The sequence below is a fragment of the Psammomys obesus genome, unplaced genomic scaffold (assembly GCF_907164565.1).
Source record: "Psammomys obesus unplaced genomic scaffold, mPsaObe1.curated_primary_1811, whole genome shotgun sequence".
NCBI lineage: Eukaryota > Metazoa > Chordata > Mammalia > Rodentia > Muridae > Psammomys > Psammomys obesus.
The window spans coordinates 1,560,011-1,584,417 of record NW_026591560.1 but is presented as its reverse complement, the minus strand read 5'-3'; the positions used below and the strand labels follow the sequence as shown (position 1 = coordinate 1,584,417).

The 24,407-nt window shown below is 53.2% G+C and overlaps 1 protein-coding gene across 1 annotated transcript; it reads right to left on the bottom strand.

The window, feature by feature from the left end:
• Positions 1 to 746: 746 nt before the first annotated feature.
• Capn1 (calpain 1) lies at positions 747 to 23,024 on the bottom strand. Its single transcript, XM_055610588.1, has 22 exons — positions 22,930 to 23,024; positions 22,092 to 22,359; positions 21,880 to 21,949; positions 21,491 to 21,609; positions 19,386 to 19,519; positions 19,107 to 19,275; positions 18,149 to 18,232; positions 17,731 to 17,816; positions 16,702 to 16,776; positions 16,453 to 16,613; positions 9,282 to 9,457; positions 8,410 to 8,421; positions 6,593 to 6,801; positions 6,468 to 6,507; positions 5,913 to 5,978; positions 5,764 to 5,821; positions 4,218 to 4,282; positions 3,738 to 3,806; positions 3,426 to 3,504; positions 2,507 to 2,623; positions 2,174 to 2,232; positions 747 to 1,539 (listed from the first exon to the last, which is right to left on the bottom strand). The coding sequence occupies exons 2-22, from the start codon at positions 22,356 to 22,358 to the stop codon at positions 1,513 to 1,515; spliced, it is 2,142 nt and encodes a 713-aa protein (XP_055466563.1). The 5' UTR covers position 22,359; positions 22,930 to 23,024; the 3' UTR covers positions 747 to 1,512.
• Between the last annotated feature and the right edge of the window lie 1,383 nt (positions 23,025 to 24,407).

Below are 24,407 nucleotides of genomic sequence, written 5' to 3'. Positions count from 1 at the left end.
AACTTTTTTTCTTTCTTTCTTTCTTTTTTTTTTTTTTTTTGTTTTTGTTTTTGAGACGGTTTCTCTGTGTAGTCTTGGCTGTCCTGGACTCACTTTGTAAACCAGGTTGGCTTTGAATTCACAGAGATCCGCCTGCCTCTGCCACCTAAGTGCTGGGATCAAAGGCGTGCACCACCAAGCCCGGCTGACTGTTAAACTTCTAATCCTCCTATGCCTACCTAGGCAAGCCCTCTATCGACCAAATACACCCAGCCTGGATCTTTCAGTCTACACAGGCTGCCTTTGTCTTAGCAGGTGACTGGTTCTCATTCTCTCGCCTCACCTACTCTTATCTCTGGTAAGAAGAGCCACAGGGGCGGAACAGCTTATATAAACTGCTGGATCACGGGGTGTCCCAGTGTGGCCTGGAGAGGTGAGGTGGGGCTCTGTGTCTTGGGCAGCTCCCGGTGGGTCAGATTTATGTGAAGGGGAGGTTTTGTGTTTCCTTACAAAAGAGGAAGTCTGGGTCATCCCTCTAGGAGGGCATGCAAAACAAGAAAAGCCACCTGAACGAGCCTTGTCAATAGAGCCATCCAATCCATGTCTGTGCCCAGGCCTTCTCAACATCTCAGGGGCAGAGGTGGCCACAGCTAGATGCCCAGTCTCTTCAGCAAGGGTGGGTATGAGGCTATGAGCTGTCTCTAGGCCAAGGATTGCTGGCACAATCAAAGAAGTAGGTTTGGGAGAATAACACTGAGAGACAGATATGCGGCCTTTTGTTTTATTTTTCCACTGCACTGACACACGGGACACACATTCCCCCCCTCCCCCAGTGCCTGGTCCTCCATAACCAGTACACTAGTACCTCAAGCAGGATTCACTTGAAATTGACATATATATATATATATATATATATATATATATATATATATATATAAAGACAAGGGAGGGGGGAAGGGAGGGCCTGAGCACCCTCCAGGCTAAGACATTCTTGGTAGGCACACGGGGCAGGGTGTGTGTGTGGTTGATTTGCAGAGGGATCTTGGCTGTTGGACAGGAAGGCACAGGTAATTCCGGCTGCGGGGCTCCTGCAGCGAGTGAGGCGAGGCCTCTGGTACCCAGATGCAGACGGTGAGCTAGCTAGTGGTTATAAAGTCTGTAGGTCTAGGGGATGGCAGGGGCTATAGCCTTCACAGGTTAGGGACGACACACTTCCGGACATTAGTGGGGAGAGGGGCAGGGCTGCTCGCTCCTGCCCCAGAGGCAGGAATCAGCAGGAAGCTGCCTTTCTGGTCTTAGCCATGAGCGGAGTCCAGGGCTGCCCATTCTGAGCCTTTGGCCACAGGGAAAGGGAGAGCCTGTTACTCTGCCCAGAGCAGTTGAATAGAGGTAGTGGGGAGGGGCTGAAGGGCAGGAGGACAAGGGTGATTCCTAGTCCGAGGGAGGCACTTGGCGGCTGCTGTGATCTGGCAGGAAGGCGTGGCTTGGCAGAAGAAGAAGGAAGAACAGGGCAATGGGAGCTGAATCCCCAGCTCATGCAAACATGGTTAGCTGTAACCACTGTAGGGCAAGATGGACGGGTTACTGGGGGCAGCAGGACATACGGCTACTTCCGCCTCCTTCTTCACCCAGCCCAGAGTACAGACTCCAGCCCCACCGCTTGGCCATCACCACCCATATTTCATGCCCCTTTTGAGGGGCTTTCTGGTGAACAGGGCGCTTTCTTTCTTTCTTTCTTTCTTTCTTTCTTTCTTTCTTTCCTTTCTTTCTCTCTCTCTCTCGCTCTTTCTTTCTTTCTTTCCTCTCTCTCTCTCTCTCTTTCTTTCTTTCTTTCTTTTTGAGACAGGGTTTCTCTGTGTAGCCTTGGCTGTCCTTGCTTTGTAGACCAGGCTGGCTTCAAACTCAGAGATCTGCCTGCCTCTGCCTCCCAAGTGCAGAGGTTAAAAGTACGTGTCCCCCCTCCACCCACCTCTGTTGTGGCTGGGGGTTGTGCTTTCTTATTTCTCTACTCCAGGATGCTAGGCTGCTGGTTCCCACTAGCTTCTAGCAGCCTGGCCTTACCCCTCTTCATGCCTCCCTGGGCTCCAGAAGCCCCTGACTGAAGGCTTCCAGGACTAGGGCACAGATTTGAGGCCGGGTTCCAAGGCCATGGACTCCTGCCCTGGAAGGGACGGGTGAACACGGGCTATCTCACCTTAAATAGATCAAAGGTCACAATACCATCCTGGTCTGTGTCCAGAAGTTTGAAAAATCCTGTGTTCAAAAAAAAAAAAAGATGAGTTAAATCTGGGCCACCAACCAGACAGCTAACATCCAGACTGCCTCCCACCTCCCACGCTTCCCCAACTTATTGCCGAGTAAAGCCATGAGGCTTCCTGCCCAAAGAGGCCTCCTTAGGCCCTCTCGCACCAAGTACCCACGTATGAGTCCTTGCTCCCCCTCAGCCTCCACTGCTTTCGTCCCTCCGTGGCTCCAGAAGAAACACTGTGGGCACTGTGGCAAAGCGGGGCCAGTTAGGGACACTCACGGAACATGGTCTCCAGTCGCACGAGGCAGCACACAAAGTTGTCAAAGTCCACGCACAGGTCGTTCTCTGAGTAGCGGTTGATGATGAGTTCATGCAGCTTCTTGTTGAGCTTGAAGCCTGAGCGGGAGAGAGGCAAGAGAGGGCGGTGCAGGTGCAGCCAGACAGGGCAGCGGAGGCGTTGGTCTGGGTGAGGTAGCTAGGATCATCCTTCTCCCAGCAAAGGGCCTGAAATACCTCTTGGGTAAAGCTGAGAGGGTCTGGGTAAGAGAGGGCCAGGCCCAGGAGGAGCATCACCCCAAAAAATCACAAGCTGGCTGCAGAGGACCTAGGCATTTACTCAAAACAGCCTGGCCTTGTGTTTATACAAGGGTCAGTGTGGGAGAGCCCTGTACCTGCCTCACAGGAGCCTGGAGCCGTTCCTGCCCGCCCTCCCTCTGCCTGATGACACAGCGAATAAAGCACTTGCCATGAAACCTCGAGGACCAGAGTTTGGATACCCAGAACCCACATAGAATCCAGGCGGGTTTGGTAGCCTGCCAGTAATCCCAGCACTCACTTGCGGGGAGGGCAGATGGGTCTCCCCAGGGAAGTTGAAGAGCTAAACTATATTAATCTGTGAGATCAGATAAAATCTCGGTAAGATTAATGAGGAAAGACAGATGATGCCGTACCTGGCCTTTATGTGTACCTGCACACATACGAACATAAATACATACATGCACACCACATACACATGCAAAACTTAATTGAAAGGCCCTTGTTCTCAGTAGGCTGCTAGGTGAGGAAGGGGAGGACCACAGACAAAGCCCTTAGCTTGGTAACCACATCTTTAGCATGGCCACCATCCCCCAGGGTCAAGGGCCAGCCAGCCAGGCCTCTGTCAGGGAGGCAGCCTGGGGCCAACAGCTTTGGGCCTCACCCGCAGCCTCGATGGCCATCCTCATCTCATAGGAACTCATGCTGCCGGACTTGTCCACGTCATACCTCCGGAAGATGGTCTGTGTGTTGGGTAAAAGGGTGAGGACCAAGTGAGTCAGCAGCTCCTCATGGCTGCCTCTGACCCCGGGGACAGTGAAGGAGGAGGGGAATGGCCAGGAAGGGGTCCCATGCAGAAAAGAAGTTGTAGAGGAAGGTCTGGCCACGCAGCCAGCCAGAGCTCTGCCACCAGGCCTGGCCGTGCCATGACTGAGGCCACAGGGAGGCAGGAGAGCCCAGCCACGGAACCACCTACCAGGTAATTTCGGATGCGGTTCCACAGGATATTGAACTCTACCAGGCTCAGCTTCCCGTTGCCATCTCGCTTGGCAGAGGTTAAGAAGGAAACTGTACGGTTGAAAGTAGGCGTGTAAAATGGGGAGCTAGGGGAAAGGGAGCCTGGCTGTGGAGGGGAGAGACAACAGCGGCCACCTGCAGCTCACAGCCAGCATTCAAAGTGCTGGCTACAGTGAAGTGGGTTGGGGGGAGGTGCAGAAATAGTACCAGCCTTAGGGCCAACTGGAGACCAAGGTCTTGCTCCATTTCCCACAAGACCCGAGCCTCCGTTTCCCTTTCTCGCCAACTGGAAGATATCCAGGAGGGTGTTTGAACATGAGGTCCTACCGCATCCACACCCTCCCAGCACTATCCAAGCTTCTCAGCAGCTCCTAGGGCAGGTGGACGGCATCTTGCTCAGCCCCAAACTCCAAAGAGACAAAAGCAGGTGGAAGGATACATCCATAAGGTTCACCATGCTGCGGCACGACTCGAGGCTGAAGCCGTCGGTGCGCAGGTCTTTGTCTGGAACAAACAAACAAACAAACAAACAAACAGGTCTAGGGGCCAAGGATGCCACTCAGCTCACAGAGTACTTGCTCCGGGTCTGAGCCCCATCACTGCATGAGGGAAGCATGGTGGTACATGCCTGTCACCACGACAGTTGGAAGAAGAGAGGAGGATCAGTAGTTCAAGGCCAGCCTCAGCTATGTAGACCCTGTCTACAAAAGAAAAGGAAGAAAGAGAAAAAGAAGAGAATGGCTGGAAAGATAGCTAGGCAGTTAAGAGCACTGGCTGCTCTTGCAGAGGACATGGGTTTATTTCCCAGCACCCAAATGGTGGCTCACAACCTCTCCTAACTCCAGGTCCAGGGGATGCGCAAGTGGTTCGTTTACAGGCACGCAGGTAAAACATTTAGACACATAAAATTAAAGTTATGATAAATGTTTTAAAATCCACAACATCCACATAAGAGGTGAGCGAGTCTGTCTGTCTGTCTCACACACTCACCCACACCCACACACGGTCACATACACACGCCCATACAAACACACTCACACAATCTGTAACGGCTGTGCTGTTGGGGACAGAGGCAGGAAGATTGCAGAGGCTTGCTGGCCGCCAGCCCGGTCCTAGGTTCAGTGAGAGACCCTGTCTCAAGGGCATAGGGTGGAGAGTGATAGGGCAGGACACTGATGTCCTCATCTGCCGAGAGAGAGATGACAGAGATAGAGAAGGAACCGGTCAAGGAGCTGGACTTAGTTCTTTCAGAACCAGCCATGCCGGGAGCCCTGAAGTCACCGGTGATAGGGAGGTCCCAGTCCGGCCCGAGGGTACTGAGACCAGCATAGCATGAGATGGAACGCTGTTATCCTGAGAAACAGCAGAGCGTTTCCACACCTCGGAAGCCGGATCCATATCTACCAGCAGGCCCAGAATGAAAGGAAGAAAGTCCGGAACAGACAAGGGATGGGCAGCAGAGAAGCCAGCAGGCACTGGCTGTGGGCTGCAGAGGTGAACAAAGCCATGCCAGCACGGTAGATGTCCTGGACCCAGGCAGGTGTGCAGACAGAGGCCAGGCCCAGCAAGCCACGGGCAGCTAGAGCAGGCAATGCCCACATACAGCAGCTGAGGCAGAAGGGAAGGGCAAGTCACGAGAGCGGCTTTGCCCACAGGTATCATCGGGGCCTGGAATTTAGCCTTACTCTACTTCCCAAGACCTGTGGCCTGGCCTGGAGGCACAGTCTTGCCTTGCTCTATTGGTACTGAGCACCTGTGGCTGGCTCTGCTGGGGGCTGTCTTCCCTAAGGCCACAGAGCTCTAGTGAGGAGACGGAGTGGGGCAGGGTCAGTGAGGAGTCTGGGATAGGAATGGCGGAGAGTGGGGCCAAGGCGATGGAAGGCTCGCCATCCACCTAGACCAAGGTGTGGGAGCAAGGTCCATGTGGGAGCAAGCGCGTGGCGATTGGGGTGGGTGGGGAACGGGACACAGGTGGGGACCCTTACGTTTGCTAACGATCCTGTTCAAGATGGTCTGCAACTCTTTGACGCTGATCTCCATGTCCTAGGGGAAGGCGGAAGATGGCACCTGTCGGGCTCCCCCACTTCACACAGGGATCCCCGCTCCTGCCAGGTCCTGCCAGGTCCTGACTTACCTCCCCTGCCAGCTTACTGAACAAGGCTTTGAAGCTCTCATCAATCTCTCCTTCCGACAGCACTTTCTGTACTCAGAACGGAGAGAATGAATCAGGGGGGCCGTGGCCCAGCTCTTGCCTGCAGGGGCAGCCACTGGAGCTGGGGCTGTCACTTCATCTCTCTGAGCCTCCCTCCTCTAACCTGTAAAATGGGACCTGCCCTCTGCCTAGGAGTCTTGTCACTTAAATGATGGCTAAATGTCAGGTAGGTGCTGAAAAGTTGGGGTTAGGATCCCTGCTGTGTGAACTTGGGCAAATTCATCAGCCTCTCTGAAGCTGTGCTCCTCATTCAGAGGGCAAGGTTGTGAATGAGGTAACAATGGGGAAGAAACATGATACAGGGGCCTAGCTTAGGAACTGTCTACCATCATCACCGAGGGCCCTTGCATATCACAAGTGCTGGGCAGACAAGAAACTAATGTTGTTCTTAAGGACTCCTACGAGGAAGCTGTCTACCCTACCAGCTGGAGCCCACCTCTCCGAGGCACACCCAGGGGAGAGAACGGGCCCACGTACCTCATCAGGGAGGTTGGCCTGGATCTTGTAATCTAGCTCCCTGCAGAGTGGAGGAGAGGGTCAGTCAGAGGGTCAGTCAGAGGGGAAACGGGCGCAGTAGGGCGGGGGCGGGGGGGCCTGCTCACTGGGTCCCGGCAGCCTTCTCGGAGAAGAAGCGCAGCAGGAAGTCAGCCTCCCTGTTGGGCTGGAAGGTGGACGGCACCACAATGTACTCCCCCGGAGGCAGGTGGTAGCGATTACTGACTTCCCGGATGTTGGTGAAGATCTTTGAATTGATCAGGGATTCGTGGGAGCGGAAGAAGTCACGTTTCATGTGCACGGGCTTACCCACCAGCTGGCAGGAGGAAAGAAGCAAGCAGGGGTCGGAAGGGCTGCAATCCAGGCCTGCTAGGTCTGGCACAGCCTGTGAGACCCTGACGAGCCACTCACCTTCTGGCCACTTTTCTATACAACGTGAGCACCTGGACTGCAGCTGCGGCTTAGTGGTACAGGGCTCTGGTACCTCCCTACCCCGATTCATTCTTTTGTGTGTGTGTGTGTGGTTGGGGGAGGCGATGCCTGAATGCCAAGGTGTGAGCGGAGGTCAGAGGAAAACGTGTAGGCGTCTGTCCTCGCCTCTCGCCACGTGGGTTTTAGGAATCAAACTCAGCTCATCAGGCTTGGGGAGAAGAGCCTTTATCTACGGAGATTTCTCACCAGCCCCAGGCTCCAGTTTTGATCCCCAGCTCTGCATTAAACCAGACACGCCTGTAATCCCATTACTCAGGAAGTAGAGGCAAGAGGATGGGGAGTTCAAAGTCATCCTCGGCCATATAGCGAGTTTAGGCCAGCCTACGCTACATAAAGCCCTATCTCAAAGATAAACAAATAAGAAATTAGATGAAACAAAGGAAACGAAAACGTGAGTGTCCAACCTGACTGCAGACATACAGAGGACTCTAAAACACCATGCCACAGGCATTGTCCAGGTGGCTCAGCAAGGAAGCAGACTTACTGCACAAGCCTGATGCCCCGAGCTCCACGCCTGGAGCTCAGGAGGAAGGAGAGAACTGAGTCACAAGTTATCGTCTTAGCTCTACACTGAGGATGCAGCATGTGCTTTACTCTCCTACACACACATACGCGTGCACACACACACACACACACACACACACACACACGCGCGCGCGTACAGGCACAAACACAAATAATAAATAAATAAAAATTTATAAGCTATGATGCAGCCCAGTGCTTCGGTGCTTCCATAGCACAGGGGAGACCCTAAGTTCAAGCTCCCACACTGAAAAAGAAAGCTAAGATGCCACGTGTCACCATTATCATCCCCTGGAGTGGTGCCTGTGTTGCGTCTCTCGTGAAACCTGACCAGTGGCACTTTGCTGACCATCTGGATACCCCCGGAGGAAATGTTCTTCTTTTCTCCCTCCACTAAAACAGGGCCTCAGGTAGCCTAGGCTGGCCCTGACCTCAGTCTATAGCCAAGGATGATCCTGATCTCCTGATCCTTCTGCCTTTACCTCCCACAGCTGGGTAGTGTCATGTCTCAATAGAAACCCCATCAGGGCTTAAGCGACTGCTCAAGGGTATAGACCACTCAGCTGAGTGACACCCACTTCTAAGCCCGTCCCCCACAGCCTGCTTAGCATTTGCTCAGTGTGACCAGCAGGACAGGGAACCTGGCCTGTTTGCCTGTTGAGTGGGGATCTGAGGATCGGGGTTCGGATCCAGTCTTTGCTATCTGCTCCCGTCCTCAGGAGTGCAATGACTGGCTACTTGATGAACAAGAATTGGGGCAGCATTTTTCAGGCAGTGACAAGGTGAGGTCTCCCGGTTCCTTATGTGGGCTAGGGCTGACTTTGACCATGCTGCTCCTCTCCAGGCGCCATCAAACCGATAAGTGTAGGGGGCTGATGAACCAAGTGAGTCAAAAGAGAGCTACACCTACCTCCGGAGGAACCTGCAAGAGAGAGAGGAGAACAGCTCAGGACCTCTACCCTGGCAGGAGGATAAACATGCTGGGTAGAGGTCCTGAGTCCTTAGGGAGAGAACCCAGGAGACAGGAAATGGGCCAGTGATGTCCCAGACCTAGCTTCTCAGTGGAAGGAAAGGGCACAAGTCTCTGTCCCTGTGACTTCCTGGGCCTCCCTCTGAATCAGCTTAAAATAGCTACCAGGCTGCCAGTCAGAATGTGAATAAAACCCAGGGACATCACAGACTCCATTTCATCTGCTGCCAGGGGTTCTGGATTTAGGCAAGGCTATAGCCTGCCTCTACCCTGGCAAGGGAGATCTAGAAGTTTCATTCCCTATCTTGAGCTGCAGAATAAGAATCAGAAGAGCTTGGGCGATAGTGGTGCAGGCCCTTAGTCCCAGCACTCGGCAGAGGCAGGCAGATCTCTGAGTTTGAGGCCAGCCTGGTCTACAGAACAAGTTCCAGGGCAGCCAGGGCCACACAGAGAGACCCTGGTCTTGAAGACTAGCTCCCCCTCCCAAAAATACTCCAAACAACAACAACCAAAGCAGCAGGGGAGGCACAGAAAAGGCCTAGAACAGCCTCGCCCTGGGCAACAGACGTTCCCCACCTGCTCCACATAGCAATCAACCCCGCTCCCTCTTTCCCGGAGCAGCATCCCACATTCTAGGAGAAGGGTTAATTCTAGAATCTTCCTTTCCTGGAGCCAACCACCACCTTTCCCCTCTCCGCCCCAGTGGGATTCCTCAGCGTCTTCCCCGACACAGCCTCCCTGTCAGCGTCTCTTGCGCCCCCTGGTGGATGCTCGCTGCAGTGGGCAGAGGTGGGCCCACCCCTCCGGCTAACCTCGAACACCGTGAAACCAATGGCCTCCAAGTCCCGTCCGAAGCGACGCTGCCTGCGGCGGTGCTTCTGCATGAGGGCCAACACGAAGCTGCAGCCGGACTCGCGGCTCTCATAGTCGTCTTCATCATCCACTTCCTCCAACCGGATCTTGAACTGGGGGTTTACCCAGAAGGTAGCTGCAGGAGGGGAGGAGAGGAGGATCAGAGGCAGGCAGGGTAGCCGGCTCCCCAAGCCTCTCCTGCACATCCTCCACACATCCAATGCTGCGGATATTTGTGCCCCTTGAGCGTCGGAAGACCCAAAAGCAGACAGGCAGGACAGCCTCCCTGCCTGGCGGGGCTTGTCTTCCGGAAGGGGAGTGGGTGAACTTTCAGAATCACTACAAAGTAAGCTGTTAGGAGCTGCAGATTTGTTCTAACTGGGTGTGCAATATCGTGCCCTTGGCCTAGGATTCAAAAAAGAGAAGCAGGCTGCGGTCGGCCTGGGATAGTGCCAGCAAGCTGAGCTCCCAAAGGAGTAGCCAGTGCCTGGTTTTCTCAGTGCTTTTACATGACCAGTCAGTCATCCAGGCTGGCCATGGTGGTACACACACACACACACACACACACACACACACACACACACACACACTGTGTGTGTGTGAAGGGACCGCTAACTAACCTGGGGTCTCCTGGAAGAGGAGTGTGCTTTCTTAACCACTGGGCCATCTCTCCAGCCCGACAAAAAAAACTTAAAAAAAAAAAAAAAAGACATTTTAAGCAGAGAATACGAGGCCAGATGACAGGTCTGAGAATGTGATAATCATCATTACTATGCAGGTGCTCCAAGTTCATGTAACAACAGTTAACTTATGGCAAGTAAGAAATGGTTTGGAACGAAAATACCATCTTATAACGGGAAGGGCAAGCCAAGGAAGATGCTCTAAAGTCTCTGCGTTATTTAGAAGACCAACCACAGCCTGTGTGGACTGGCCTGGGGCTCACTGGCGGAGCACGTGTGTCACACAGGGGAGGCCACAAAGTATGGAAAACAGCTACAACGAAATAAAAAGGGAAAGCTAGGCTTGTCGGCTTGTGCCTGTAGTCCCAGCGCTTAGAGGCAGGAAGATAAGAAGGTCAAGGCCAGTCTCAGCTATACAGCCAGCTCTTGGGCTGCACGAGACCCCGTGTCTCAACGAAACACAACAAAATGTATTAAGCATGTTGTTAACATGTGCAAACCCACAGTGGGAAAAACTTACTAGACAGGAGGATTGCTGTGAATGTCGGGCTAACCTGCGCTACAGAGTAAGACCCTGTCTGAAAAAAAAAAAAAAAAAAAAAAAGGAGGGAAGGAAAGGAGGGAGGGAAGAAAGCAAATGAACTGAAATAAATATTAATATGTTAGGCTGGTAGACAGGTCACTGGGTATGGGTGGTGGCTACCAAGCCTGATGACCTGGATTTGATTCGTAGGATCCAGGTGGTAGAAGAAAAAAAAAAAAAAGTGACTCCCTAAAAATTGTCCTCAGACCTCCATGTGCTCACAGGGACACATGAAACTCCATCATGTCAAATAAAAAGAAACATAATTTTTTAAGGAAGAAAAATTCAGCTAGGTTATTATAAAAGCACCTGTGGGGCTGGGGACAGGGCAAAGCATTCAAGATGGCAGCTCATCCAGAGGACCTGGGTGCAGTTTCTCACGCCCACATGGCAGCTTACAATGGTCTGTAATTCCAGTTCTAGGAGATCCGTTGCCTGATTCTGGCCTCCGTAGGCACCAGCCATGCAAGTGGCACACAGATATACATGCAGGCAAAACACTCACACACATCAAATAAATAAATAAATGTTAAAATAAATGCATAAACGAGTGGGATGGAGACGGCTGGGCCGGCATGTGAGCACAGAGCACTTGCTCTGCGTACATGAGGCCCTAGGACTGAAACCAAAAGAAGGGAAGGGAAGAGCAGGTTCAGCAGCCATACATTCTACCAAACAAATCTTCTCTCCTTATGCAAACGCTCCTAGAAAACACAAAGAAAGAGGCTGCCTTAACAGAACAGACAGCTCCTCAGCAATGTGGTCAGCGTGAGCAGAGAATGAACAGGCAAAGCTCACTCATGAAAACTACTGTATGACGTTTCATCAAAGTGCTGGAGAGACGGCTCAGCGGTTAAGAGCACTGGCTGCCACTCCAGAGGACCTGGGTTTGATTCGCAGCATCCAGATGGTGGCTCATTAACTGCCTATAACTCCACTTCTGGGGGATCTGTTGCCCGATTCTGACCTCCACGGGCACCAGGAATACAGGTAAAACACAGACATTCACGCAGGCAAAACACTCCCCCCCTCCCCCCAAACACACACATACAAAATACAAAACTAAAAGAAAACTTTGTCAGGGTGAGGGATGCAGCTCAGTTGGTAAAGTGTTTTCCTCCTAGAGCGCCCACTGCACCAAGTGCTGGGTCCCGTCCCTAGCGCCTTGTAAATTATGTATGGCGTTGTACACCTGGAGCCCAGCGCTTTGGAGGCAAAGGAAGGACACCATGAGTTCCAGGACACAGAGATCTGTCTTCATTTAAAAAACAAACGAACAATAAAACCCCAAACAAACAAACCAACCAACCCCTGCCTCTGCCTCCAGAATGCTGGGATCAAAGGAGTGCATCGCCACCCTGAGGGCTGACATTTTAAAAGGAGACATTGGGCTAGAAAATGGCTCTGTGGGTAGGGGCTTGACACCAAACCTAACTCTCTGAGTTTGATCCCTGGAACCCACAGAGTGGAAGAAGGGAAGCCTTGCAGATTATGCCCTGACATATCACATTTGCCCATGGCCTACGCACACCCCCACCTACAATATTTTGTGGCTGAAGAACTGGATCAGCAGTTAAGAACGATGGCCGTTCTGTCTGTCAGATCTGGGTTCGATTCCCAGCACCCACATGGTGGCTCACAGCTGTCTGTAACTCCAGTCTCAGGGGAACCGATGTCCTCTTTAAGTCTCCACAGACACCAGATACAGGCAAACACTCATACACATAATATAAAAATAAGAAGATATTTTACTATATACATATACAGATATGTCAAAATCCAAAATGATATACACTCTGAGCCACTTCCGGTCCAAGCATTTTGGAAAGGGTGGCTGGTCTGTACTTACAGTAGAAGGAGGGCACACTGGATACTAACTCTCAAAAGACGTACAAGCCCTTTAAAAGCTATATTCTTCAAGCCGAGTGTGGTGGTGCACACCTCTAATCCCAGTACTCTGGAAGGCAGAGGCAGGCTGATCTCTGAGTTCGAGGCCAGCCTGGTCTACAGAGTGAGTTGCAGGACAGCCAGGGGTACACAGAGAAACCAAAAGAAAACGAAATGCCAACAAAAACCACAAGCAAACAAACGAAAAGCTCCAGGTATGGCATTGTCCACATCTAATCCTAGGGTGGAGGAGATGAAGACAGGTACATCTCTGAGTTTTCTGGATAGCCAGGCTAGTCTGCCTCAAAGATGAGGTGGACAGTGGCTGAGGAAGAACCTCCAACATCCGTCCTGTGACTTCCGCATATACACATGAGAACGTCTAAACACACATGCGCACCTGTGTATAGAATACACACGCCGATATATATGTTTATACATACCATGTTCTAAGATCAGAAGTTTCAAAATTATAAAATGTCAACTTTCTCCAAACTGATCTAACACCAATTCCAAAATAAAATCTCATCTTATTTTAGTTATGAAACAGAGTTTTGCTCTTTACGCGAGGCTGGCTGTGAATTTGTAAAAGTTCTCCTGACTCACCCTTCCATAGCCTAAGCCACCACCCAACAGACCCCAAACAGAAATCTTTAAAAAATAAATGATTTCATCTTTTGGTTACCTTAGGGATGGAATCCAGGGCCTCAAACCTACCCCAAAACACTCTGCCACTGAGTTATACTTACAGTGCCCCCAACTTTTTTTTTTTTTAAAAAAAGGGGGGGTTGTTAGTAGCCCAATGCTAAAATTTGTAAGCAAAACAAAAGGCAAGATTAAAGAAGACCCAAGAGTGGTGGAGCATGCCTTTAGTCCCAGCGCTTGGGAGGCAGAGGCAGGTGGATCTCTGAGTTCAAGGCCGGCCTGATCTGCAGAGTGAGTTCCAGGACAGCAAGCTACAAAGAGAAACCCTGTCTAAGAAAACAAACAAACAAACAAACAAACACCCAATAAAGAACGACAACAAGATTAAAGAAGCCAAGAGAAGGTGGAGGCAGAGAGTCAGAAGTAGAGTCATCCTTGGCTGCAAATTGAGTTCTAGTGAAACTTGAGTCCTAGAAAAACTTGGGTTACAGGACTCTGTTCCCTGCCTGAAGTTGGCGCGAATGGCGGCAAAGTTAATCAGGACTAGAGAGAGGGCTCAGCCGTTAAGAGCAAGAGCAAAAAACTGGGGATAGAGTCCCAGCACCCATTTAGTGGCTGATAAACTTCTGTAAGTCCAATTCTAGGGCATCTGATGCCCTCCACTGACCCTCCTGGGTACCAGGCATGAACGCGGTACACAGACACACATGCAGGCAAAATACTCATATACATAAAATAAAACACATTTAAAAAGAAATCTTAAAAAAAAATAGCTAAGAGACTCCTGAAGAAGCTGTGCTTTTGTTTAGAAACAGAACTTACAAATCCCTAACAACACCAGGCAGCGGTAGCTCACGCCTTTAATCCCAGCACTCTGAGGCAGAGGCAGGTGGATTTCTGAGTTGGAGCCTAGCCTGATCTCCAGAGTGAGTTCCAGGGCTACACAGAGAAACCCTGACTCAAAAAACTAAATATAAATAAATAACTAAATAAATAACCATGATAATTACTCAAAGAGCAATTAATGGAAGCTTAGAGAAGGGCCAGAAATACCGACAAAGACACAGGAACTGCACAATGCCCCTAGCTAGGCGGGCAGAGGGAAGTGCAGCCCTCTCAGCTGTGGTACAGGAAGCCGATACTTCTAGGTTTGGAGAAAAAATGAAGTGGGGAGAAGAATGTTTCAGAACAACACTGGTGAGCTTCCCGAGGGACCAGCCAGAAGATGCTGGCAGCAGCCCACCACAGGGGTGAATTTGGCCAAGTCAGTGCCATCAGAAGGGAAGGGCAACATGGTAATTCCTGAGCAGGAGAGGCGGGAGGCATGGGTTGGGAGGTGGAAGGTCAAGAGAGGGCCGCATGTTTGAAGATGGGATTTTTCCATTAGGACACGGGATAAGAGGAGGGGTGAAGGAGCAAAGAGCTTTCAGAGAAGAGGGAGAATAGGACAGAAGAAGAACAGGGTTCCCCAGAAACAGGGACGTTCCTGCCACTGTCCCAAGCACACGTGTGTACACACACACACACACACACACACTGAAGACAGACAGAGGCAGCAGAGGTAGATACCTGGTACCCTGTGTACTGAGGCCTCTTTCCCCCTTTTCTCTCCCCCTTCACTCCTCTCTCTTTCTCTTTTCTGACAGGGCCTCATGCAGCCCAGGCTGGCCTCAGACTCGCTCTACAGCCAAAGCTGGCACTGAACCCCTGATCCTCCTGGGTCTACCTCCTGAGCACTGGAATGACAGACAGGAGCTCCCACAGGAGGCATGGCTGCTTCTCAATGAGATGCAAGGTCTCTGGGTGACAGGCAATGAAGAGAGAGGTGGAGGAAAGTGGAGAGTTCCTAGCAGAATGGTGGGGACCATGCAAAGTGCTCATTAGAGGTTTGTGGCTGTGAATGCACAAGGAAAATGGCCTGAGCTGTGTGATTTCTCTTCAGGTACATTTAGCGGTTCTGAGAAAGCTGGGCTCAGTAGCGGGGACTGTGGTTGTGCTGGGTGACAGGAGCAGAGGAAGGAGAGGCCAATGAACTAGACGTCTGCAAGATCAAGATGAAACAATGAGCTGGGCCCAGTGGCGCACGCCTGTAATCCCAGCACTCAGGGAGGCAGAGGCAGGCAGAGGCAGGCAGAGGTCACTGTAAGTTAGAGGCCAGCCTGTTCTACAAGTGGAATCCAGGATAGCCAAGGCTACACAGAGAAGCCCTGTCTCGAAAAACCAGAGCAAAACAAAAACCGATGAAACAATGAGGGCTGGCAGGATGGCTCAGGGGGTAAAGGCACCACCAAGCCTGACAGCCTGAGTCCTATCTCTGGTACTGACATGGTGGACTGTGGGAACCAGCCCTGAGAGTTGTCCTCTGACTTCCACGTGCACACACCACAGCATGGGGTGTGCATGCACACACATACCCCCACAAAATAAATAAACATTAAAATGGGCCGGGCAGTGGTGGCACAAAACTTTGATCCCAGCAATCAGGAGGCAGAGGCAGGCAGATGTTTGTGAGTTCAAGGCCAGCCTGGTCTGGTCCACAGAATGAGTCAAGGACAGCCAGGGCTGTTACACAGAGAAACTCTGTCTCCAACAACAACAACAAATTAAAGTGACTCATAACTCACAGCTAAGGGGATGGGCCACAGCTCAGTTGGTAGAGGGCCTGGCATTTGAATAGCCCTGGATTCCATCCACAGCACCACAGAAGCCAGGTGGTGGAATGCCCACCTGGAATCCCAGCATTCTGGAAGTGGAGAATCAGAAGTTTACAGTCACCCTTGGCTACGTAGCAAGTTCAAGGTTAGCTTGGTCCACAAGAAACCCTGACTCAAAAATCAAAACAAACCAAAAAACAAGAACAAGAAAGAAAGATCGAGAGACTAGCAGAGAGAGCTCAAAGTGTAAAAAAAAAAAAAAAAGAAGGGGAGTCAGCAATATCAGTCAATTCCATGAGACTGAGGCCTGGGCAAGGGCAGATGTATTCCCAGGTTGAGATGAATAGGGACTGGCAAGGCCCAGAATGCTCTGTGGTAGGGAAGGGTGGAGCTGGAGCAGAGAAAAAAGTTGATGTCAGAGAGCTGGGAGTAGAGAGGGTCACAGAGAGGCCATGCCACGACAGTCATCAGTCACCCATTTTTGAGAAGGAAAGCTGAGAGGACAGTTAGCCAGGGAGTCACGAGGTGCTGGGAATGAGGAGGAGTGAACAGCGGATGTCTGGATGACAAGGTTTTCCTATCCAGGCCTCAGGGAGTCCAGCATGTCCCTTTAGCACCATTAAGGACATTTAAGGATGTACACCCTTGTCCTGTCTCCCCGCTTCCTTGGGGCTCAGGTCACCTGGGTAGTTCCTGCATCCGCCAGCTGTGCTCCCCCGGCGCCAAGAGCCCTCGAAGAATGTGGCATTCCAGTTCCTCAGAGTCCTGCTCTTCAGGGCATCAGGTGTAAGGTTGCAAATCTCCAGTCTGTCAAACTCACGCAAGAAGTCTCGGAACGACATCCTGAGGGCCCAAGGGCAGAGGTGAACCACAGTCCTCCATCATGGGACTGGGTTTTTAGGGGAGCAAGCGGAGAAAAAGGGCCGCTTACCAGAACTCCCCATCCTCCATCTTGACCCTCAGCTGCTCTCGTTCGTAGGGGTCCACTTTGTTCCACTCTGAGGAGCTGTGGGAAGCAGGCACTGCCAGTGCGGGGCACCACTGACCTATCTAACTTCTGTCCCTGTGGCCTGTCCAACTTGACCTGTCTGCAGAGCCCAGGGCAGCACGCTTTCTCCAGGATCACCGTCATGAGGCCTTACAGATCCCTATTCAAGGGCCTCACTAGGTAGCCCTGGCTGGACTCGAACTCACAGGGCTCCACCTGTCTATGCCTCCTAAGTGCATTTTTACTTTTTAAATTATGTAAATGTGTGTATATCTGTGTGTATGTGTGTGTTTATGTGTGTATTTGTGCATGTAAGTGTGGTGCTTGTGGAGGTCATAAGAGGGTGTTAGATCCCCTGGAGCTGTAATTACACAAGGTTGTGAGCCTCCACATGTGGGTGCTGGGACCACACTCAGGTCTTTTTGTAGACCGGTACAAGCTCTTAACTGCTGAGCCATTTTTTTTTTTCCAAGCACCACCATCCTTCCCCTGCTTCCCCCCTTGAAGATAGGGTCTTGCTGTGTAGCCTTGGCTGGCCTGGAATGGGGTATACAGGACAGGCTGATCTCAAACTCACAGATATGCCTGCCCCTGCTGGGATTAAAGACATGCGCTACCATAATCCTTCCCCCTTTAAGACAATGCAGCCAAGGTTGAGCTAGGACTCACTGTGTGGCCCAGGCTAACCCTGAATTTGTAGTGATGCGCCTGCCTGAGCGTCATGAACACTGGGATTACAGGCCCACATCCGGCCAGGGCTGTGTCTCACCAACGTCAAAGCAGATGCCTTGGGCACAGGCTGCCCCGATCCCCAAAGCCTGGGTGGGCTCTGTCATGGCAAAAACCCAGGATGCGACTCTCTACTAGACCCTGAATCTACCTCCTGCCTGCTGGGGCCCCAGCAGAAAGGTCAGGGACATCTCCAGACTTCCGCCAACCTCCCCGACCAGTGCCCACTGCCCTGCTGCTTACGTGTCATTCCAGGGTCCATTCCACTCCACTTCACCCCAGGGGTTCCGAATTCGGATCAGGCTCACACGCTGGCCCTGGTAATTCACCTGTTCCCCAGAGCATACATCAGTGCCATGCCCTTGGACCCCCCTTCTTGGCCCGCCTTCTTTACCACCTCAGCCTATTTATTGCCCAGCAGCACACCAGGGCCATACAGTCAATATCCCCTAAAGCCAGTCCTTCAGGAATTTACAGCCTACTGAGGCCTAGTGATAACATGCACTAGAGTCACTGGGCATAAGCGTGGGTGTATGCCACAGGACGATTATCCCAGGAGATCAGGGAAGGAGAACCCCCACCACCACCAGCGCATGTCAGAGGACATTGGGACATAGAAGTAAGAACCACCCTGCAGGGCAAACCCCATCCAGGGAAATACCTGCTTGGCACCCGTCACAGAGTAGGCGTGGCCTCTGACTAGGTTCTTAAACGTAACATTCTCCAATTCCCGGATATTGGAGATCTGCAGAAGGAAACATGCACTATGACCGGAAGACGAGGTGCCAGACCTGCCTGGAGCATTCACAGGACTCAGACAGTCCCCCTGCACATACAACCCACATGAGAGCTGATGGGAGAGGCCAGGAGCGGTGGCGCACACCTGTGATCCCAGCAACTCAGGGAGGCAGAGGCAGGTGGATCTTTGCCTGGTCTGCAAAGCAAGTCCAGAACAGCCAGGGCTACACAGAGAAACCCTGTCTCAAAAAAAAAAAAAAAAAGCTTATGGGATGATGGGAGAAACTCTTAGAGGCTCCCATCCCCCATCCACTCCATTGCTGCTCTTCTTAGGGAGCAGGGCTGATCCTAGCTACCTCATCAATTCTGTCACTATGCTGCTACTGGCCGGTGCCCGGCCAGATTGTGAATGCACACAGACACACACACTTATAATCAAGCTCACCCCCAAGAGGGACTCGGTGAGGGGACAAGCAGGTGAGGCTAAACTTGCAGAGTCATCTAGCCTTTTAAAACTGTTTATTGTAGGGGCCTGGAGAGATGGCTCAGCAGTTAAGAGCACTGGCTGCTCTTCCAGAGGCTCGGGGTTCAATTCCCAGGAACCCACATGGCAGCTCACAATTTATCTACAACTGCAGCTTCAGGGGATTTGACACTCACACAGACATATATGCAGGCAAAACACCAATGCACATAAAACAAATCATAAAAACAAACAAATAAAGAATGAGAAGGGAGCAGGAGTGGGCACAGCTCAGGCCAGAGGTTTGAAGGAAGATGTGGGGACAGGGAGGAGGTGATGGGCAGAGCTGGGATGGTGAGGAGGGGGCGTGTCTCGGGCTGAGCCTGGGCTGAGAATGAGGCCCTTGGAGACTACTCACGCTGATGGAGCACCCCAGTAAGGAGCCTCGTTCCACGGCCTTCTGGATGATCTGGAAGAGGTCTCGGGGTGCCTCATGCAAATCGTAGCACTCAGTGACCCCTCCGGTAAAGTCCTCAAAGGCCTCTGAAGTGCAGCCTCCCGTAAGGGCCTCATAGCTGCCGTTCACCCTGTGGGCAGGCCCAGGTCAGTCGACACCCTGGAGCAGGCCCAGGTAAGAGGGCCAGAGCCACCCCTCCAACCCCAGAGTCCGGAGGTGTGCCCTGGGGCTCCTACTCACTTGGCATACGCCTTCTCAAGCAGAGCACTCCAGAACTCGTTACCCTGGGCAGAGTGCACGAACACCAGCTTCCCATCCTTGGTGGGCAGCAAGTCATCCACGACCACGTCCACCCACTCCCCAAACTGCCACAGCTGTGGGGGAGGGCAAAGTGAGTACCTGCTCCGGGGGCCCTCAGCTCTAGATTCGGCTGGGTTTATTAAATTCATTCAAGGTACATGTGGAACATACATTCATAGGGCCACGCCTTCTATCTGCTGGGGCATACCGTCGGTCAGCTTGCCTCAGCCCCAGGTACCGCAACTATAAGCACCTTTAATCTCAGCACTCTGGAGTCCCTCTCTGTGAGCTCAAGGACAACCTGCCCTACACAGTGCATTCCAGGCTAGCCGAGGCTACATAGTAAGACGACATCTCAAAAAGAGACGAAACAACAATTCCACAAAATCACATCTGGACCATGCAGATGGCTCTGACAGTAAAGGCACTTGCCACTAAGGCTGAAACTTGAGTTCAATTCCACAATTCACGTGGTAGAAGGAGAGAACAGACTCCCGTCCTCTGTCCTTTACAGACACACAGTTAATCCTCATCAACACACGTGCTCACACACCCATGCAGGCACACAAGCGTACACACACACAGACACATGCAAAAATTAAACAAATGTAATGAAAACTTTTAGGCGAACAATTAAAGACTTGCTTCTTCACAGTATTTCCCTAGGCAAATAGCCTAACTATTGATGGGGGTGTTTGCATTGCATTAGGTCTGAGCCTCAGTTTCCATAACCAGGAAAAGGAGCAACACCACCTTAGTTTCCCAACAGGTAACTAAGGTAACGCAGGTGACGCCAATAACTCAAGACTGAACAAGGCTCCCATTCAGACACAGGAGAGGCCGAGGGCGAGAAGCCGGTGTTCTTCATCAAAGCAACCCCTAAGCCCTGCCCCCTCCTGCTTGCCTCCCTATTTAAGCCTGACCACCAGAGCAAGTGGGACAAGTGGAATACGATGTTGTGCCCAGACCCTCAACCGAAGATGGGGGAGGGGTGGCTCACGAAATCACCGGCTTTGCCCAGGGATGCCAAAAGACCTGCCACCCTGGCTAGAAGCAGGGGTGGGGTGCAGGTCCTGGGTGCCTAGGGACAGAAGCTTCCAAGAGCACCAAAAATTGTCACGGGGGCAGCCAGGCACGGTGGTGCACACCTGTAATCCCAGCACTCGGGGAGGCAGTTCGAGGCCAGCCTGGTCTACAAAGAAAGTGTCCAGGGCAGCCAAGGCTACACAGAGAAACAAAAACTTGTCTCAGGAGGAAGCCCAGAATAATGGCGTAAGAAGAGGTCAAGCAAACAATTTGGGAGGAAGTACTGAACGGGCTAGTCAGAAGCTGAGGAGGAGTGGATTGGAGAATTGAGGAAAGGGGTGGAGAAAAAGGGTGATAAGCCAGGGCCCTGGTGAGTGGAGCTGGGTGAGTGGGCACTCAGTTTAGACAGTGATACCAGCCATTTCTTCTCTGCCAGGGCAGAGTTGGGTAGGAGGCCTGATTAGGCAGCAGGAAGACAGGGACTCCTCTAGGCAAGGCCAGGGTCGTCATATCAGAAAGAACCAAACCAAGACTTTTGGGTGTGCCTCTCTCAATAACTGTTCCTGGAGAATTCGCAAATGTAACTTGAGAAAAGCGGTCATGTGAGAAACATCAGGAAAGGGTAGTTTAAGTCCCGAGTCGGGCTTTTCTCCTCCACTCTGTCAGAGCTTGCCAAAGCAGGGAGTACTCCATCTTAGCCAGGGAAACTGAGGCTTGGGTGAAGAAATGGATTGCTGCCGGTAGCCGAAGCACAGAAGTCTCTCTCCTTCCACACTCTCTCCCTTTACCTTACACAACCTTACCCAAGAAAACAGGCAAGCTGAAATACCTGCCCAACCATTCACACATGACTGACCAGAGATGACACAGATGGGTCAAATGCCTTCCAGAGGGAGGGCTGCCCCCACGTGTGGCCCAGGCCATCCATCCCAGCCTCACAGTGCTGGGGCCATCCTTTCACATCTTTCTAAGGCCAGCCATGCCCCTGCCCCAAAGAGTGCAGGGTGCAGGACCCTCACCTGGAAATGAAAGATGCCAGCATAGCCACTCTGGAAGCTCTGGCCGAAGGGAACCACTCGGTGCAGAATGGTCTGGTTGAGAGTGAGGGAGGCAATGGCAGCCAGGAGCCAACAGTCCCCTGGAATAGAAGAGACCCTCATTAGGCCCCTGAGGATGTGCTCGGGGAAGGGGGGTGCTGTGTATGAGGGATGCCGGGACAGCCTGGGATTCCCTGGGTGGGGTGCCTGTCAGAAAAGATCCAGGAAACCGGGCAAACCAGCACCTATGCTGATAGCCCAGGCCTGCCTGCCTGGGCCTGCGGGAGGGAGGAGTTGGGGCAGTGCCCAATGGAGCGGGAATGGGGAGCTACAATGGGACAAACACCCAGAACCCTATCCGGGGAGCCTACCCAGTGCTCCCTGGCAGATGTCTGTCCGGGTGGCTCCATCCACGATGAACTGGGGGTTTGAAAGCATCTCCTGCAAGACCCACAGTCCTGTTCCTGGGCCATTCCCTCCTAGAAACTGGCACCCAGACACCCCAACACCACTAATAACGGGGCCCCAGCCCCACTCCTCACCCATCACCAGAGCCAAGCTGCACCTAGAGTGGCCCTTTTACCGTAGGACGCTTCCATTTGATCTCCTGGGTTCTAGGGGAATTAGGACCCAGATCTTTGTAGCCCAGGCTGTAGGAAACCGGGGGGAAGGCCTCATCTCGGAAGAGGACCCGTTGCTGCAGGCAGCTTGCTCGAAGCTTCTCATAATCCTGGCCCAGGTACTTGACGGGGTTCTCATGGTTGCCCAGGCCCAACTCCTTGTCCCGTTGCTTCTGCAGTTGGGCGGATACCCCAGTGCAGTACACAGGCGTGACGAGCTCTTCTGCCATCCTGGGGAACACACGGGCCTGTTAGAAATACAGGCCTCCCCAGCAGGAACGGAACACAACTCATGCCTGCCAGCACTCTACTCCCCAAACATGCTTCGCTGACCCCTCTATGGTACTCCCAGAATCCGGAAAACGGTGCCCGGTTTCTAGGTAGCCCGTCCATCACCTCTCCTTTCCCCTGTTCCCACTGTCCAAGGCTGACAACTCTCTGTCAGCCATCCAGGCAGGTGGTATCAGGTGGAGGCCAGCCACAGAGGAGTTAAGATCTCTCGCTTTGCCTGACGGTAGCCTCCCCCCCCACCCACGAAGTTGCCAAGCATCTATCGCCTGCCCCTTCCCTCGGCTTAGGAACTGAAAACTCCAAGGCCTTGATGCCCCTCCGCAGGCTCCTGAGACAGGCTAAAAATCAGAGCACTTGGACAGCGGCCCAGGTCCAGGGTGAGCCGAGGGTGAGCTGCTTCCTGACCCCAACCACTCACGCAGAGGACAGGGGCTGATCAGCAACTGCCCTCTAGCCCCAGAAGCAGTGGCCCGGGTCAGACAACCGTAGTCTGGGTACCCAACTCCTTACCTGGGGGAGGAGAGTCTGGGAGACTGCTGCGGTCCCGCCGCTTGCTTCCTTAGTGGCTCAGGGCAGGACCCAACCAGGAAGAGAGCTCCTCCCCGCCCTCCTCCACCGCCCCTCGGTCCTGGTCCCTCCCTCCCTGGACCTGCACCTACTCCTCAGGCTCTTGTCCCCGCTCCCTCTAGGCTCTCTTATCTTCCTCTGCAACTTCCCAATAGTTTTTTTTTTTTTTTTTTTTCCTACTATCTCTTACTCCGGGTGTCTTCAGCCCCTCCCTTCCTCCGAAGGCTCTGAGCCAACCCTCCGAGAGGACAGGTTGGTAAAAGGCAGAGTTCTCCCCCGGGAGGAGCGAGCTCCTGTCGGGGTGAGGAGGGTTGGGCTAGGACAGAAGGGCACCGCCGGCCAGAGGGAGGGTAGGGCAAGGGGTATTTTTAACTAGGGCCGCAGCTCGAGTTGCAGGGCCGCCGGCCCCACCCCAGGTTGCTCTCCCGGGAGGTACGGGGACCGAACGGGGCGAGGTGGCGCCGTTCCCCCGACAGCCCCCCGACCCGCCCCCTGCGCCCCCGCACGCCTCCCGGGGCGCAGCTGTCTTCCTGCGCGGCCGGCCGCTCAGCGCGAAGCAGAGGTTGCCTCTGCCGGCCGCAAGGCTGGCCGGAGCCGCCTCTGACTTCTGCCGCTAGGCAAACGGCTGCCCCACCCCGGCCGGTCCCCGCGGCAGCCCCGCCGCAGGGCCGAGCCAGCTCCCCACCCCCGCACCGCACCGTAGGGCGCAGGCCTGCAGAGCTAGCATTCTGCCCTAGCGGCCTTCGCGCGGTCCCTGCGGGGCCTTAGGTAAATCCGTGCCTCGGTTTCCCCAACCGCGCAGCGGAAGAGGAGGGACAGTGGCCTCAGCCGGTCTTTGTTTCTGGAAACCAGCGTGCTGGCCTTTTCTCCCAAGTTCTTGGTTAACCCAGCCTGGGAGCAGCTTCCTCGTGGGGTCCCCCGGCCCGGGAGAGGCCAGCTGAGGGCCCGAGCACCGGGGCAGGCCCACCCGGGGCCAGCAGATTCCACCTGTCGCACTGCATGTGGCTGGAGAGCCAGGGATGCAGAGGCACTGGGGTGGACCCCAGGCTCAGTGTTCGATCACACTATGGCCGCTGCGGGCTGCACGAGGTGTAAGGCCCCTCCCTGCGTAGAGGCGCCCACCTCTCCTGGGATTCCAGGCACCTTGACGCTGCCAAAGAGCTGGCTGCATTTGACGAAACCCAAACGCGCACACACCACCGAGGCCTTGGGCTCAAGACAGTGAAGACTCGGAGCCTCTGCCTTCGCAGTTAGTGGAGAGGGAGATGCTGGTCCACACACTTTCCTGATTTAAGCCTCGTCTAATGCAGGTGTCAGTAGAGGCTCCGATCAGACTCAGGGGCGGCGAGATGGCGTGCGGGGGTGGGGGTGGGTGCCTGAAAAAAAGCCTTGGCAAGTGGAGGAACTGAGGTGCCCCAGGC